The sequence below is a fragment of the Mesoplodon densirostris genome, chromosome 10 (genome assembly GCF_025265405.1).
Source record: "Mesoplodon densirostris isolate mMesDen1 chromosome 10, mMesDen1 primary haplotype, whole genome shotgun sequence".
In the NCBI taxonomy this organism is placed as follows: Eukaryota; Metazoa; Chordata; class Mammalia; order Artiodactyla; family Ziphiidae; genus Mesoplodon; species Mesoplodon densirostris.
This window is the reverse complement of record NC_082670.1, coordinates 57667943-57685634: the sequence shown is the minus strand read 5'-3', so window position 1 is coordinate 57685634 and position 17692 is coordinate 57667943. Positions and strand designations below refer to the sequence as shown.

The following is a 17692-nucleotide window of genomic DNA, read 5'->3' as shown; positions in this document are numbered from 1 at the left end:
GAGAGGGAAGTGGGTAGGGGGAAGATAGGGGCATGGGATTAAGAGGTACAAACTACTATGTATAAAATGGATAAGCAACAAGGATATACTGTACAGCAGAGAGAATTATAGCCTTTATTTTGCAATAACTTTTAATGGAATATAACCTAAAATACTGAATCACTATGCTATATACCTGAAACTAATATAATATTGTAAATCAACTATCCTTCAATTTAAAAGGGGGGTGAGGAGGGCTTCCCTGGTGGTGCAGTGGTTGAGAGTCCGCCTGTCGATGCAGGGGACACGGGTTTGTGCCCCGGTCCAGGAGGGTCCCACATGCCGCGGAGCGGCTGGGCCCGTGAGCCATGGCCGCTGAGCCTGCGTGTCCGGAGCCTGTGCTCCCCAACGGGAGAGGCCTGCGTACCACAAATAAATAAATAAATAAATAAATAAAAGGGGGTGAGGGGACCCTAACACCTTTCTTAGGGATGCTGAAAGGAAAAATTAGATAAAAGATCAAGACTACACACCCTCTGCTACGGTCAATCCAATGCAGGCTCCTCGAAACCACTCCTGCCTTTCTTCCATCTTCTACCTAAATCCCACCATTCTCCAAGATTCATCTTAAACTCCTCTCTTTCAACCCAAACTCATCTCCCAGTCAGAACCTCTGTTTAGATGCCACGAGCTTTTAACACTTATTATTTCCTCTGGTAATGTAAATGAGACCATATATAAAGTAGCCACCCAGGAAGGTAAGAATCCCCCTTCCCCATCAACTACTTTCTTCCAGTTCTGTCCTCCCAGTAGACTAACCACAAGGCTCCAGCATCCTCAGCAAGGAGCGTAATTCCTAGCAGAAAACAGACATTCAAATATTTTGATGACAACTCTTAACACATCAAGTCCTGTCAGCAATGAGAAACCGCCCAAATTATTTCATGGTATCAAATATCGCTTGGCCATCAACCAGCAAGTATTTTTTTAAGAAGGATAAGCAACATATTTAATTTCATGAAGAAGGAATTTTACCCGTTTGGCTACAACTTGCAGGAAAAATTGAAGCCAAATTTTTTTTCAGGAGACTCACACAGTTATGTACATGTATACTGAAACAAATTTTTCTAACTCCTTCTTCAAAGCATCTTCGTATAAATCATAACTCCCCTCCACAAATAGGTCTCTAATACTACTACTACCATTTCCACCTGAAAGGTTAAGTGACTTGTCCAAGGTCACACAGCTACTTCCGCTTAACACCAGGCTGTGAACCCAGGTCTTCTTACTCTAAAGCTCATGCTCTTGTCTTTACACCAAGAAGCTACAAGCATTTTCCCATTTACTGTTCCACTTTTAATCCCCCAACTACATAATGTGAGAGAGAACATTTTCAGGGCATTCTGTGGCTTGAAAAGGAAGAGATCTCCTTTGTTTCTGGCAAAGGGATCAAGGCAACATCACGAGCATATTCTGATTAAACCCAACTTGCATCACCACTGAGAACCAGCAACCTGGCAACATCTTTCTCGAATTGGTCCTTAAGTCCACTAACATCAACCAAGGCCAGATCTGGTGTAAGAGCCCCACCAGTGCCAGAGTAGTTTCTCTGAAGTGCTGGGGCCACAGAGCGAGAGTACTGGGGCAAGAGCAGGTGGGAGTCTCCACTGCCTGAGATCACGGAAGAACAGGCCTACAGTTAGAGGTTGGTTGACAGAGGAAGTACCCTTCTCACTTTGATACTGTAGAGATCTGCTATGAGACAGACATTATTTCAAGAGACTAAAACTCAAGACCTCGGACTTCCCTGGTGGCGCAGTGGTGAAGAATCCGCCTGCAGATGCAGGGGACACAGGTTCAAGCCCTGGTCCGGGAAGATCCCACATGACGCAGAGCAGCTGGGCCCGTAAGCCATGGCCGCTGAGCCTGTGCTCCGCAACGGGAGAGGCCACAACAGTGAGAGGCCTGCGAAAGAGAGAAAAGAATCCGCCTGCCAATGCAGCGAACACGGGTTCAAACCCTGGTCCAGGAAGTTCCCACATGCCGCAGAGCAACAAAGCCCGTGCACCACAACTACTGAAGCCCGCGTGACTAGAGCCCGTGCTCCACAACGAGAAGCCCGCACACCGCAATGAAGAGTAGCCCCCGCTCGCCGCAACTAGAGAAAGCCTGCGTGCAGCAAGAAAGACCTAACGCAGCCAAAAATAAATAAATAAAAATTAATTATTTTTTTAAAAATCAGACTTTTATTACTAGTTTCAAAAAAATAATAAATTTGCCAAATATTGTATATAAATAGTAGTGTGGGGAGTTCGCTGGTGCTCTAGTGATTAGGATTCCAGGCTTTCACTGCCATGGCCTGGGTTCAATCCCTGGTCGGGGAACTGAGATTCCACAAGCTGCACAGCACAGCCAAAGAAAAAAAAAATTTTTTAATTAAAAATTTAAAAAAATAACTTAGCAGTGTGAAAAGAGGTAAGTTCCTGCTTAAGTCATTTCATCACCCCAGCCTGTCTCCCCATTTGTAAAGTAGCAGTTTTTCTATGATGATTTAAGGCCTTTCTTCTGATAACTGAAGTTTCCTTTTCAGGAACACCTAAACACACACCTGACAACACCGTGAAATTAAAGCTTATAAAATATTCCAGTCCCTGAAATCAGACTGTTCCCTTGAGCAAGTTGATCCATTTCCTTGAAATGTCATGGTGCCAAAAAAGATCAAGTCTTTAAAGATTAATGGTTGTCAAATACATCATATAAAATGTGAACAGAAACAGTGACCTTCCATCTCTTAAAAAAAAAAAAAAAAAGCTGAGGGCATTGATGTAGCCTCTAAACACAGTTGTGCCCATCCTTTCCCATAGGCTCGGGGAGCCATAACTCTAAGATGGTCTAGACCAGAAGTTAAAGTTGAGGTCCAGTTTTTCTAAGGTGAAACAAGTTATATGCATGTTTCTCCAGTTCACTTTGCATCACCTGAAAGAATCACTACATCCTTCCGTTTAGATCACAGTAAACTGACAGAAGCCACAATTTCCAACACTGACATTAGTTTTCTTCTATAGCATCCCCTCTGGGGGAAAGAGGGGTGGGGTGAGGAGTTTGCTGCAAAACTCAACAGTTTATTAATAAAAGCTATTACAAACAACAAGGTCCTACTGTATAGCACAGAGAACCATATTCAGTATCCTATGATAAACCATAATGGAAAGTATATTAAAAAAAGAATATATATATGTATAAGTGAATCACTTGGCTGTACAGCAAAAATTAACACGTTGTAAATCAACTATACTTCAATTTAAAAAATTCTTAATTAAAAAGAAAAACCTGGGACTTCCCTGGTGGCGCAGTGGTTAAGAATCCGCCTGCCAGTGTAGGGGACACGGGTTCAAACCCTGGTCCCGAAAGATGTCACATGCCACTGAGCACCTAAGCCCGTGTGCCACAACTACTGAAGCCGGTGCACCCAGAGCCTGTGCTCCGCAACAAAGAGTAGCCACCACAATGAGAAAACTGCGCACCGCAACAAAGAGTAGCCCCCGCTCGATGCAACGAGAGAGAGCCCAACGCAGCCAAAGATAAATAAATAAATTTATAATAAAACAAAACAAAGCAAAGCTATTACAAGTGTTTACAATTGGCTTCTACTGTGCTACAGACTCTTTAAATATGTTAACTGGAATCTTTAACACTGCAAAGTGTTACAGATGAGAAAACTAACGCAGAGCAAGAAATCTCAACCTAAAACCACACTGCCTAAATGCTTAAGTAAAAATAAAGCTAAATAAACAGACAGCTTTAATAAGAAATATCACAAAAACATTATCCCAACTCCTACTAAAACTTCCTTTACCATATCCACTTTTCTGCTCAACACTTACCCAGTACAAGCCTACAGATGATCCTAAGAGAAAGATCTCCCTCTGACACTGATCTCAAAGAGAGGCAGATGGCACAGAACAAAATCTGCGGATGTGGTCTATATAAACACACCATAATCATGACTGCTGACGCAACCTAGTCACAATTCTCATTTTTTAAACACCTGTGCTGAAGATGTTCTATCAGATCCATATTTAGCAGCAAAATCTCCATGTGCAGATTTTTTAGAAGAACATCTTTATAACTATCCCAATTAGTCGAAGACATTAAAGAAATCTGCAAACTCAACTGGCATTTCAACAAGGCTAGATGGAAGGAAATGGCTGCCCGAACTTTCCAGAAGCAACAATCACAACTAAGGATACAGTTGCTGACAGATGTTTGACAGAGGCTGGGCAGGGGAGTTTCCAAAGCCCACTCAGGGACCCTCAAAATTCACAAGATGTGGGAGCCATGAGGGGAGCCCTCAGTTGACACAACTGACCTGGACCCACTTCATTGTCTTGTGCACACTGCTCAGTTTCATTCAAATCGCATAAATATTTTTTTTAAATCCCATTAACGATGACAGAATGTGCAATTTTGCATAAGCCTGTCGGATCAAGAAAAGCCTGTCAGATAAATAATCACAATCAAGAATTGCACCCTTGGGACTTCCCTGGTGGCGCAGTGGTTAAGAATCTGCCTGCCAATGCAGGGGACATGTGTTCGAGCCCTGGTCCGGGAAAATCCCACATGCCACGGAGCAACTAAGCCCGTGCGCCACAACTACTGAGCCTGCGCTCTAGAGCCCGCAAGCCACAATTACTGAGCCCGCATGACAACAACTACTGAAGCCCACACACCTAGAGCCCATGCTTGCAACAAGAGAAGCGACTGCAATGAGAAACCCACACACCCCAACAGAGTAGCCCCCGCTCACCACAACTAGAAAAAGCCCACTCGCAACAAGGAAGACCCAACGCAGCAAAAAATAAATTAATTTTTAAAAATTGGCCCGATGTCTTCGGATTAAATATGAATCTCTCAAAATTTCAGTTGGGTGTTAGTGGGAGATTAAACCCAGGCATTAGGGGTCTTCCCCTGTTTCATTCCACCATACCTTCAAGGCCAACTGTAAGCCAACTATCTAAAATATGAAGGAAACTGGAGATGCAATCTGAAGAGGCAAGGAATTACGCTGGAATAGGGTTTAACCCAAAGTTTCAGATGTAAATTGCCCACGCTCACCCCCCTACCCCTCCCAATTTTTCTGTTAACAAGGCAGAGTCTTGTCAATCAAAACAGTCAATCTGGTTTCAGTCAACTAGGTTTGTGGGTACAGACAAAAACCTCAAAGGGAGAAGCATAATTTAGTATTGAAGAAGCAGGAGGTCACATCAACTGAAGAGGAAAGATGGCTCAAGCCTCCTCCTGCAAGTCACAAAGCTTGAAAGGTCAAAGAACGAGGAACAGAGTGGGCTGCAGTGGTGGCACCTTTTGCTCCCTTTAGGCAACTGTAATTCTTTATCTGCTCTCTTCCAAAATAAGAGAGATGGCACAAACAGCCTTAGTGAGTCAAGCCTTCGACTCTTGGTCAGTGTTATGGGGAAAAGGGGGAGGAAACACTACTTTGAAACCGCTTGCATGGTAGAATTCTTCTCAACCTTTCGCTTAAGTGTCATGAAGAATGACATCGAAATGGTCCTTTATTAGCTAAGAATGAATACATCTGAAATAAACCTTGCCCTGTGTGAGGAGCTGGCGAGTAAGCAACCCATGTGACTTCAGTTAGCACCAAAGGAAATAAAATTTGGAGGGGATTAAATTTCAGAGCTATATAGAATTATCAAGTAAATTAAAATTCCTCATAATCAGAAAAACTTATAAAACCCTTTCTTCTGGCAAACTACCTCAACAACAAAAGCATTTTAACCATTTCACCTCCTCATTTAAGGCTTCCTCCGAAACGAACTCCCTTTCTATATACGCAGAGAACTTTTTAAATGAAAACATAAAAAGCCAAACAGTTGTGCTCAAAATTTTACATGTTAGGAGAAATTAGAAAACTACACATTTTAATGTTGGTTTTAGTGACCTGAAATATGTTTTAAAATTACATATGTGTGCATTTTCTTCTTTTTTTTTAATTGGCTATGCCTCGCAGCTTGTGGGATCTTAGTTCCCCAACCAGGGATTGAACCTGGGCCCTCAACAGTGAGAGCATGGAGTCCTAACCACTGGACTGCCAGGGAATTCCCCATTCATCAAGCATTTTCTTAATTCAACAGATTTCAATCTACAAACATCCACCTGCTGAACTAGATTCAAAGCAGGAACCTCCAATTATTTCCAAGGTATGGAAAATTTGGTTTTCTGGTGAATAGGTGAGATGTGTGTGCTATGCAGACACACATCTACCTAGTCCTATAGAACGGGTTGAAGATGGGGCACAGAAACAACTAGAATGCACATTTCTACTCACTTTTTCTCTCTTGTCCTTAAAAAAAAGTGCTCTTGCTATAAACTTTACAATGTACAGAACACACACATATTATTCTAAAACATACACTGAGAGTATGCATGCCTGAAAAAGCTTAGACTCTGGGAATGCAAAATAAAATACATTGGTGCCAATACTAGTACAATCCCCATTTACAGGAATTTATTCAAAATAAGATACAAGAATTCATTCCACAACCAATTATTTTAGGCAGCAAACCGTCTTCCTCAGTGGTTCGAGGCTGATTTTTTGAGAGTGGTTTCCTGGGGAAAGATAGTCCCCCCCCAAGCCTAGGATGGCTCAATACTTAGGGTCACACTGGATTGGAATTCTAGAACCTATATTTCCAGGGAGTGAAAATAAAGTGTATCAGCACCTACACCCCATTTTCCATACGGGAGACTCAGGAAAATCCACCCCCACCCCTGCCTTCATAACGGGGAACAATACTGCCATCCTCGAGCTACAAAATATCCCTCGGCTCAAGTTGGCAACTGGGTCACCACCACCCTCCTCGCCCCCCCACTCAGTTGACAGGGCCTTTCCCGGGGACCGGAACAGGCTCAGACCCCACTCGGCTTCTCGCCATTTACAGAATCCTACCGCCCGAGCTCTGAACACACTCACACACCCTTTCTGCTTCCAGTGTCGCCTACAAGGCAGCCAAGGGCTCACATCCCACGTGCAATTAACACATTAAAAGGCACCTCATGAAGGTGGGAGCAGCGCGCCCCAGTCCCACTCAACTCCCTAACTCTCCCCCCCAGATGCGTGCAGACCCCGTCTCGGCCCCGTCGCCTCCCGCTTGCCGAGGCGGGCTCCGGGCCGGCCGGGCTGGGGCCGGCCCACCGCCGCGGCGCCTCCGCCCGCCTCTCCCAGGCCCCGCGGGAGGCGCGCGGCCAGCGGTCAGGAGCGCGGGCCCCCAATTCCCGGCCTGGCTAACCACCGGCCTCGGCGCCTGCAGGCCTTTCGGACTGACCACCAAAGCGAAAAACCCAAACTCTGTTTTTTAAATGGACCAAATACAGAGTGAGAGTAAACAACCCTCATCATTCCGATGGAAAACCAGCTCCCTCCTTTTAGATTTTAAAATTAAGTTTTAAACCAGTGATCAGAACACTGAGGGGCGTTAGTCCTGAGGGGCCATTTCCGGGGGGGTGCGGGGAATGCTTAAGGAAACCAGTCTGGGAAGAGACCCTACCGGCTGCTCTCCGCACCCCTAAGTGGCCAACTGTCGGAGGCACCCTCCTTAAAATTAAAGGAGAAGAGCCAGGCGTCGGGGCCCTCTTCCCAAGGTCAGGTGGCACTAGTCACCATCAGGCAAGGGCGCCCTGAATTATTTAATGGAGCCTGTTGACCCGGGAGGCAACTCAGTAAAGGAGCACGTTTCAAAAACTGAAGTAGACTGTACCTACTGTAAAACACATGGATTTAGGCATCCAGTCCGACACAATCAATCAGAAGACAGGACGATCGTCCTCCACAGTGCCCTCAGTCTCCTTTTCCCAATCCGAAGAATGGTTTTTTAAAGGAACAATATTACTAAACTCTGAAGGATCACTCCCTTGGAAGAAAACGAAGAATTTAGGCCGTGGGTGGGATCCCCTCTGTGAACCTGGTGCTTTCCCTCCCAACACTTGACTTCTCCATTCACAGCATTGGTTTGTCCCTTTAAACTTAAATTCCCTAACATTCCAAATCCAGGAAAGATTAAAGAGATTTAACAACTGTTTTCCAAGTTTTCTTCTTTTAATGAAAAACCAAGAAAGGGAAGTAGAATTTTGCTCAAAACTGAGCAAATGTCATGTTTTAAAAGGACAGTTGGTCTAACAGTGTAATATCTTAGTGCCTTTGCCAAACAACTTCAACCTAGTATTGCACACGTTAAAAAAAATCTAAATGTTCAGGGCATCCAGGTACCTCCCAGGGTGAAGGGTGCTACACTTCACACGCTCCCATACCGTTTGAATGGTTTAATAATTTAAAAAGTGTATAAACCTTTTACAAGTCTGGCAACACTGAGCATCTACTGTTTTAACCCAAATAAAACGTATGTGGATCTTTAACTGGGAATATAAATAAAACCTGACATTTAAACTCAACTGCTGGGAGGGAGGGTTCAATCAACGCCCCTGCCAGGAGGGAAACTGTGGCGGATTCAAGGCGCCCTCTCCCTCCCCCTCCCCCTCGACGCTAATCTTCCCGGCAAATTGGCTCCCCCTTTCCATTCCCGGGATTCGGATCAGTATTTAACTCAATCCAGTTTTGAAAGAACCTACTAGACACATTCAGCCATAAATGTGGGAAAACTTCAAAGATGAGTCCATTCAAAGCTTAAAAAAGGAAGGAAAAAAATAGCTGCCCCTTAGGCTTCAAACCGAGAAAGAAACTTTTAAAATGAGGCGTCCACAACAAGTAGATTAGAATTTCAACTTTTTTCCAATAGGAGAAGCCGGCTTAAGGCCAGCAGGCAATAGCTCCGCCCTCCTCCCCAAATAACAGGTTAGGCGTGGAAAAGGCTGCGCTCGGCAAGCCTCAGCCGCGTTCGGAACCAGAACGCCCACTCCACCTAGCATGCAGCCAACTCGCACCAGGAGCCGTCTCCTGCCCGCCGCGCCCAAGGCAAGACTAGCACCAGGTCTCACCAAGGGCTACAGGTAGATCGCATTAAGTCACCGACCCTCTCAGCAGAGGCTGCGCCTCAAAACTTCTGGCCCCTTCCTCCAATGGGTTCGGGTGAGTGGAAGGTGGCACAAGATGTGAAAAATAAGCAAGAAAGGTTTATTCAACAAACAGCCAAAAGAGCCAAATAAGCTCAAAGGCTGCCGTGCAGCCCTCGGACTCTGCGCACCCGGTTCGAGCCGCGAGCCCCAGGTTGAACGGGGTGGGGACACCTCCCAACCAGGGAAACCGGTTCCCGTAGCGATCGAAGCCGGGGCAGGCGGGGGCGGCCCAAGGACTTCCAGCTTGGTGAGGGCAATGGGCAAGGCCCCCCGATTCCGCTGCTCACGGTGCAGCGGTGGGCCCACGAGGCCGAAGGGCGATTCCATACAAGGGAGGTTCAGGGGCCAGAACACGCTTTTTCCACGGTGCGGGAACAGAACCGCGGAAGGCTGTTCTTACTCCATACAAGGAGGCAACGACTGCTACGGTGTCCCAACAAAAAGCACAGTCCTCCCCTCACAAGCGCGCACGTGGAAAGCAGGTCTACACGCGCAAGCGCACCCCACACTCACCCACACGACCATCTCCTCCTGGTTCATGCCCTACTTAAAAGCAACAATCGACGAGTTTTACAAACATAAGGTTGGGGAAAAAAGCTAAAGGAGAGCCCTCAGCATGCTGGGAGGCCCCTGGTGTGCCCGCACAAGGAGACCACGTCTACACATACACGTTTCCATCTCGTGTCTCACTTAAAACAATAGCCTGCACGCTTTGTCAAACAGGAATGAGGAAATCAAAGTCCCTAAAGAAGAGGGGGTGTCTCCAACCTCGGGAACCGTCGGAGGGCAGAGGAGGGACCCCCATACACGGAGACCAGGTCTACACAGTCGCACACAACTACCTCCTCCCAGCTCATGCCTAACTGGAGACAGCGGCTGCCACATTTTGCCGCACAGAAAATTCGATACAGAAGCGGGGGACTCTGCGTTTTGGAACCCCTCGCAGCCCGCACACAGAGGCCAGGTCCTCTCCACACACACTTCCCAGGTCAGGATCTGCTTGGGGCAGCGACTGCCGCGTAGCCAAAAGAAAAACGAGAAATCCGGAAGGGAGAGGACCCCCTCCCCTTGCTCGGGGGCCTGCCCGGATGCCCGCGCGAGCACCCACGCGACTCCCCGGGTGCCAGACCCGCGCCCCACGCCGTCCGGCCGCAGCCCCCGCGGGAGCGGCCCCCGAACTCACCTCGTCGTCGTGGTGCTGGCAGAAGCCGAGGCGCTCGGGGAAGACCGAGAGGATGGAGAAGGGCGCGCCGGGGAAGGGGGGCCCGAGCCCGAGCTGCTGCGCCGCGGCGGCGGCGGCGGCTGTGGGGCCGGGCGGGCCGCGCTCGATGTAGTGGTCCTTGGTAAGGCGCACGCGCTGGTGCGCGCGGACGCAGTTGTCGCACAGGTGCTCCTGGCAATCGAGGCAGCGCGACGAGGCCGCGTTGCCCTCGTCGCAGGAGCTGCAGCCGTGAGGCCGGCGCAGCAGCAGCGCCGACGGGGAGGCCGCGGGGCCGCCGGGCGCTGAGCGGGGCGGCGCGGGCGGCTGCGGTGCTGGCGGGAGCGGCGGCGGCGCCGAGGCAGAAGCGCGCGGGTGCGCGTGGTGCGCGTGGTGCCGGTGGTTGCTGTGGGCGCCCGCGCCCGCCGCGGCGCCGGCCCGCCCGTTCTTGGGCGGCGGCTCGTCGGTCGTGGCCACCACGGCGTCGAGCAAGTTACTGAGCAGGAAGGCGGACGAGGGCAGTGCGTCCATGCCCGCCGCCTCGGCCAGCACGACCTTCTGGTCGCACACAGGGCAGCGCAGCTTGAGCGGCTCTCCCGGCGCGCCGCCGCCCGCCGCCGGCAGCCGGTGCGCCTCGAGGCACGGGCGGCAGAAGGCGTGCAGGCAGGGCAGGACGTGCAGGCGGCGCGCCGCAGCCCCGGGGCCCCCGCCGCCGCCCCCCGACGACGTGGACGTCTGCGAGGACGACGACGACGCCGACGAATTGGAGGAGAGCGGCGCCGGCGAGCCGCACATCTCCTTGCACAGCAGGCAGATCTGGAAGTCGGTCTCGGAGAACGAAGCCATTTGCAACCAAGCCCGGAGGAGGGAGGAGACCAGAGAGGAAGAGGAGGAGGAGAGGAGAGCGCGGACGAGGTGGGTGGGGGAGCCGCCGACTCACTCAGAAAAAGGCATCAATTAGGCCTGCGATCCAGGAGCCGGCACCAGAGCGGCGCGGCCCGCTCGGCCTCGCCGCGTCCGGCCCGCGCGCTGCCACCCCCGACGCTGCGGGCATTAAATGCCACTCTCCGGAGGCGACACAGATTCCTCCCGGAAAAGGACGCGGGGGCCGCGTGCCTTCCCGAAGCGGGAGCGCCGGAACAAGTCCCGACACGCGAGGGGCGAGCGGGGGCAGGGAGGTCAGAGGACTCCCTGGAGCAGCTGTAGCTTAGCTTCTCGCCAGCCGAGGGGAGTCCCCCCAAGTCGAGTCTGCTGTGCAATCCCAGTCCCGGCGGGAGAAGCAGAATTTGGTTCGACGAGTATTTGGTGCGTGGCTTTTCTTTAAACGGATTTAGTCTCTTCTTGGGACAGGAAGGCTCCCCAAACTAGTAAAGGCGGGAGCGGCGCGATGCCGAGCCCGTGTCCCCCCGCGCGACGCCGACCGTCCCGCCGCATGACGCGGCGGCCAGGGGCTCCTGGGTGGCCCGGCGTGCGGCGCTCCGGGCTTGCGCACGGCCCGGCGCGGCCTCCCTGCAGGGCGGTCGGCCCCGCCGCAGCTGCAGCTAGTGGGAGCCCGCTGCGGCCGCACGCGTGTAGTACGCACGCGCGCCCCACGCGCCTCGAGTCTCCCGCGCGCCCGCCGAGCCCGGCCGCGCTGCCGGCGCTTAACACGCACGCGCGCCCCACGCGGCCCTGGGCCCTCTTGCCCCCGCCTCGCCGGGCCTGGGCGCCTCCAGCGAGCTCCTTCTCCGGTTTAGCCGCGCCGTAACGCGGGACCACAGGTCCCCGCGGGCCGTCGTGAATTATTCATCGGCAGGAAGATATTAGATGTACCCGCTGCTCGCTCCGCGCGAGCCGTCGTGCAATGCTATCCGAGCTCCGCGCGCGCCCCGCGCCCCTCCTCCTCCTCGCGTCCGTCCTCTCTGAAACCTTGGCAGCGAAGGGGGATCACATTTCCTTTGTCATCGGGCCATTTCGCCCTCGCGTTGGTCCCCCCCCCTCCGATCCCGAGCCGCGGGGACGGAGCCTCCACCGGGGCGCGCCGGAATCAGTGGAACCGGCAATGGCCCAGCGCGGTGAGCTCGGGAGCCGCGTGGTCAACGCCGCCGGCCCGCTCCCGCGTCATCTTCTTTCTGAAACGAGTCGCCGAGCAAGACTCGGGTGGCCCCGGCAGCGCTGCTGCGCCTACCGGGCTTTGCTCGCGCCTTGCGCCCTGGCCTCCTGGGGCTTTGAACAACTCCCCAATTCGGGTTGCCTGCGTGCACGCGCGCGCGTGCCCCCTCTTTCTCTGCTTTGCCGCCTCTTCCTCCTCCTCCTCTCAGTACGCTGGATATTGGGACTGATCGGAATTCGGAATCCTTTTAATCTCCAAAGGAGCAAACTCACTTCCGCCCGAGTGCTGGGAGGGGGCTGGGGGAGGGGACACAGGGGAGGGGGTTCCAGGCAAACAGGAAACATTAGCCCTCTCGGCAAGGCTCGCTTTTGTGTGCTCCCTCCCTCCTCCCTCCAACCTCCTCCCTTCTCCGGGCCGCAGGGGAGATGAACGCCCCCGGGCTTCAGTGTGACGACCTTTGAAACCTTCCGAGCGAAGAGTGGAGAGCGACTCTTCCGTTTATTTAAAAAAGAAAAGATTTCATTCTGAATCCCGGTTCTGCAGAGGCTGATATCCACTGCCCGTGAGATCTGGGGTCCCCCCACCAAGACCTTTTTTTTTTTTTCTCCTTTTTACGTTTTCTTAAAGACTGCATATCTGTGATCAACACCAAAACATCACGCAGTTGGAATTAAACGAATCTGAATTTTGATCTGCGGAGGGGCCGGTTTCTTTTTTGAGTTTTACTGGGGGGAAGTGGGGGGCAGAGGGCAGCTGTTCTGGGGAGGTTCCCGGTGAAGGCCCCGCGGCCATCTGGGTGGTGCCCGAGGCTGCCTGGGCGGTTCTGGGAAAGGAACTCGCTGGGCCCTGGAGAGAGACTAACTTGGAAGAGTGGAGAGGGCCACATACCAGGATTTAGAGGGTATTTGGTGTGGAGGCCAGCGGGTGGAACAATTGTCCCTGTCTTAACACCATCAAGCTGTGACTGACATCTTGGGTCCCACTTCTACAAGCAACAACCTGGATGAATCTCAAAAACGTCATGTTAGAAGAAAGGGGCCAAACACAAGTTCAGTTCATAGTGTGTGATTCCATATACAGAAAATTCTAGAACAGGCAAAACTAAGCTTTGAGGATAGGAAAGGAACCCTTGGGGCTGAGGGAGTATTGACTGGGAAGGGGAATAGGAGAGAACCTTCAAGGGTCGTGAAGTAGATATATGTTTGTGTGTACATTTGTCAAAACTTATAGATCTGCCATTTAAGATCTGTGCAAAATTTCACTATGTAAATTATACTTAAATTGAAAAAAAAATAACTCGGTGTTCAACTTAATAATCATGCCTGTGTCATAAAAGTGAAAGAAAAAAAGAAAAAACACTTTATACACAATTCCAACTCCTCCTCTGAATTTGCTCCCCAGAATTCCTATCAACCCGGAAAGAACCCTTAGATCAACCTGCTGGACAAACATGCTGAAGGCCCCAGGCTGCAGAAACACCACCCTAAAGGGAGAAAGCCATTGTGGGGCCGGTGCTGTCCTCAGATGGGGAGAATTCTAGGACAAGCTAGCAGCCAAAGTCCTCAGCTGCTGTCAGGAGGGCTCTCCTCAGCACCTGGAGTAAATCTAAGCTCAGTGAACATTCACCGAAATGTGTGAGGAGTGCAAAAATTATTATCAAATAAACCCAGAACATGTCAATTGTATCTCAATAAAACCGGGGGGGAAAAAGAACAGATTTCCTTCTTTGACCAATGAAAGAGAAGTAAACACTTTATACTTTAAATGTTAGAACTAACACAACATTGTACGTCAACTGTACTCCAACATAAAATTAAAATTTAAATAAATAAATATTAGGAGCTTTTCACGCAACTATCTATTGCCAATACGTGTTTGTGTTTCTTCCATAGTTTGAGACCAGCGTGTAAACAGGTACATGCTCACACATGAATTTTCCTACAGATTTTGTACCATGCTGGCCTTGCTTCAGCAGAGGTGTTGTATGTATTCTTTGGTTTTGTTTCTTTTCCTTTCTTTGATTGTTTTTAATTTCTTTCCTTTTCTTTCTTTCTTTCTTTCTTTTTTTTTTTTTTTTTTTTTTTTAACAAAAACAAGAGGAAAACAGATGGGGGAAGAGAATTGCCAGAAGGAAGATGGCCCCAGAGGGTCAGAAAAGGGATGGGCCAGACCTGCTGTCTCCCTCATGGTTGGCCCCACCCACCAGCATCTAAAAAGGTTTAAAAAAGATGACCAGAGAGGGGGAGGGGAGAATTAGCAGTCCTCCTGGTCCTATGACTCTAAATATCTTGCAAGTGGATGGCAGAGATGGAAAGTCAGCTGAGACATTGTGGAGGAGCAGGAAGGCTGTAACTCCAGAAAGAGGAATCAAACTCGACAGCAGTTGGTGGGTTAGTTTCCTGGGGACAATTGCTCAGAATAAGCCAGAAAGAAAAGAAAAAAAGAAAGAGGAGGAGAAAAAAAGGTCTTGATTTCTATTCATGAAGTAGCTTCCCCTTCCTTTCTTGAATTGACAGGACATTGCCAGGAAACAGGGCTGCAGTGTAAATTGTTAAATTAGCACTTTTCTAATTTCCATTAAGACTTAATTTACCATTGGTGGGAAAGAGGGAAATTTTTAAAGCAACTAATTTAATCTCAATTGTATAGAAATACAGTTATGATTTTTTAAAATATGGTATAGTGATAAAGAACAAATTAGGATGAGATTTTAATAAGACTATAGCTTATCCATGAGAGGAACAGGAGCCATATATCCAGATGAAAGGCCAAAGACAGTCCCTTTCTGTAAACTAGTATTAAATTTTTCACTGCCATCCTAGCTAATAAACACCGTTTTTTAGCAAGGGAGGAGCAAGCAGCCGTCCAGTTTTCCCTAACATTAGAAAGAGAGTATGTATATATCTTTCCTAATCCTGAAAATAAATCATTCGTATTTAAATCAGTAACTACTTATTAAAAGAAACCAGCCCTAAAATGATGTAGGCAGTAAATTTGCATAGTCTTTCTCGAATTCATCCATAACCATATTTTGTTTTCAAAGATGACACTGGCCCCTGCTGCTCTCTCAGGCCTGGGGTTGGGGTTCCACCACATTTCCATCGAAGTCAATCTGCATCTGCTTTTTGCATCTGATCCTTTAATTAAATATTTGATGCACCCGCTTGTTTTGATGTCAAACTTGCACCTTTCACCATCATCCTAAGGGTGCTTTCACATAATTTTTAAATACATAAATCACCAGAGTATTCTTTTTAAACATTAAACAAACATTACATCACAATAACTCTTTTAAACCGTTGGGGTTAGGGCCAGGGGTGGGGGGGTACCAGCCAAATAGACTACCCGTGAATCATGGTCTGCATTCTGCCAGCTGAAGGGGAATGGCATTCGACGCACCAGGCCAACTCTTAACTCTGCCCTGACTCCGGCCTTGGGGTCATTATGAGAAGTGTGTCAGCTGCTTTCAACAACCCAGAGTTCAGAATAGCAACAAGTAAGAGGATATCATATAAGCTCTAGTCACCTAGAACTTCAGAGACTATAGTAAAGAAGCTTGAATTGCACACAGGAGAGGTAAAAGTCAACATCCAGCTTGGTTAGTTAAATTAGTTCAGAGCTCAGCCAGGCTTATATCCCAGCTCAACACTCTTAACTGTGTGACCTTGGGCAAGTTACTTAACCTCTCTGTGCCTCCGATTTCTCATGCGTGTAGCAGGGGACTGGTGCAAGTACCTAGCCCATCAGGGTTAAATGAGCTACTAAATGTACAGGGCTTAATATAGTACAGATCACGTGTAAGTGCTCAAGCACACAGTTAAATATTAGCTTTTTGTTTTCGTTATGGTTATTCAGCAGAGTGTTTTACTGCCTGCCTACCCCTTAAATTTGTCATTGCCTAATCACTACCCTCCCCTGGACCTCAGCATTTCAGGCAACCAATCATGTCCTCTTTCCCCTCCATAATAGAGAGTTGTGGTCTCATCTCCTGTCACTCACAGCTCAAGACCTCACAGTGGCTGCCTGTGGTCCACCACGTTTAAGCTAAGCTCTCATCCTACATTTTCTTTTTTTTTGGCCTCACCATGTGGCATGTGGGATCTTAGTTCCCCTACCAGGGATTGAACCTGTGCTCCCTGCATTGGAAGTGCAGAGTCTTAACCTCTGGACCGCCAAGGAAGTCCCTCAGCCTACATTTTCTAAAATGAAATGTGTATCTTTCATAATAAAGGGCAAAAAACTATAAAAGTTGTTTTTAAAATAAATATAGCAGAAAATCAAAAGATACATAAATCAGTGCATACCGTTAAGCCCGACCAGCTTCTCATTCCCTCTGGAGAGACCCCGTGGGGGGTCCTGAGTCTACATGGAAAGGGAAAGGGGCCCATTTTAGCCCAGCCTCCCAGCCATCCCCACCAAGGTACCAGGCATGTGGGTGAAGCCACCTTGGATCCCCTAGACAATCCCAGCCTGAATATAACCCAGTTGGTTCCACAAGGCTTCACTCAACTGAGCCAGTCTAAATTCCTGACCCACAAAATTGTGAAATATAATAAAATGGTTGTTGTTTTAAGCCACTAAATTTGGGGGTCATTTGTTACACAGCAGTAGATAATTGGGACACTCCACCCCCACCTGCCCCATATTTTCTGCAAGATTAACATCCCTAAGTTTCTTTTCTCTCTCTCTCTCCCTCTCTCTCTCTCTCTCTCTCTCTCCCCTTCCCTCCCTCCCTCCCTTACTTCTCTCCTTCCTTTCTTTCAAAACAGCTTTAGGGAATTCCCTGGCAATACGGTGGTTAGCACTCTGCACTTACACTGCCGAGGGCCTGACTTCGATCCCTGTCAGGGAACTAAGATCCCCAAGCCCCACGGCAAAAAAATTAAAAATAAAATAAAACAGCTTTGGACTTCCCTGGTGGCACAGTGGTTAAGAATCCGCCTGCCAATGCAGGAGACACGGTTCGATCCCTGGTCTGGGAAGATCCCACATGGCATGGAGCAACTAGGCCTATGTGCCACAACTACTGAGCCTATGCACACAGCTACTGAAGCCTGCGTGCTGTAGTGCCTGCGTGCCACAACTACTGAGCCCACATGCTGCAACAATTGAAGCTCGCGTGCCGAAAGCCTGTGCTCCACAAGAGGAGCCACCGCAATGAGAAGCCCGCGCACCGCAACGAAGAGTAGCCCCCACTCACTGCAACTAGAGAAAGCCCGTGAGCCCGCACGCAGCAACAAAGACCCAATGCAGCCAAAATAAATAAATAAGTAAGACAGTTTTATTGAGGTACAACTGACATACAATAAATAAACTACACACATTTAAAGTAT

General features: G+C 49.2%; 1 protein-coding gene and 1 pseudogene across 1 annotated transcript in view; one reads left to right on the top strand and one right to left on the bottom strand.

Moving 5' to 3' along the window:
• Positions 1–11113, bottom strand: part of TRIM71 (tripartite motif containing 71) — a 56598-nt gene extending 45485 nt beyond the window's left edge. Inside the window, exon 1 of the mRNA XM_060109105.1 lies at positions 10253–11113. Coding sequence (XP_059965088.1) covers positions 10253–11113 — 861 coding nt within the window. The remainder of the gene's footprint in view (positions 1–10252) is intronic.
• Positions 11114–11699: 586 nt separating this feature from the next.
• Positions 11700–12588, top strand: LOC132497931 (unconventional myosin-XV-like; annotated as a pseudogene).
• The last annotated feature ends 5104 nt before the right edge of the window (positions 12589–17692 follow it).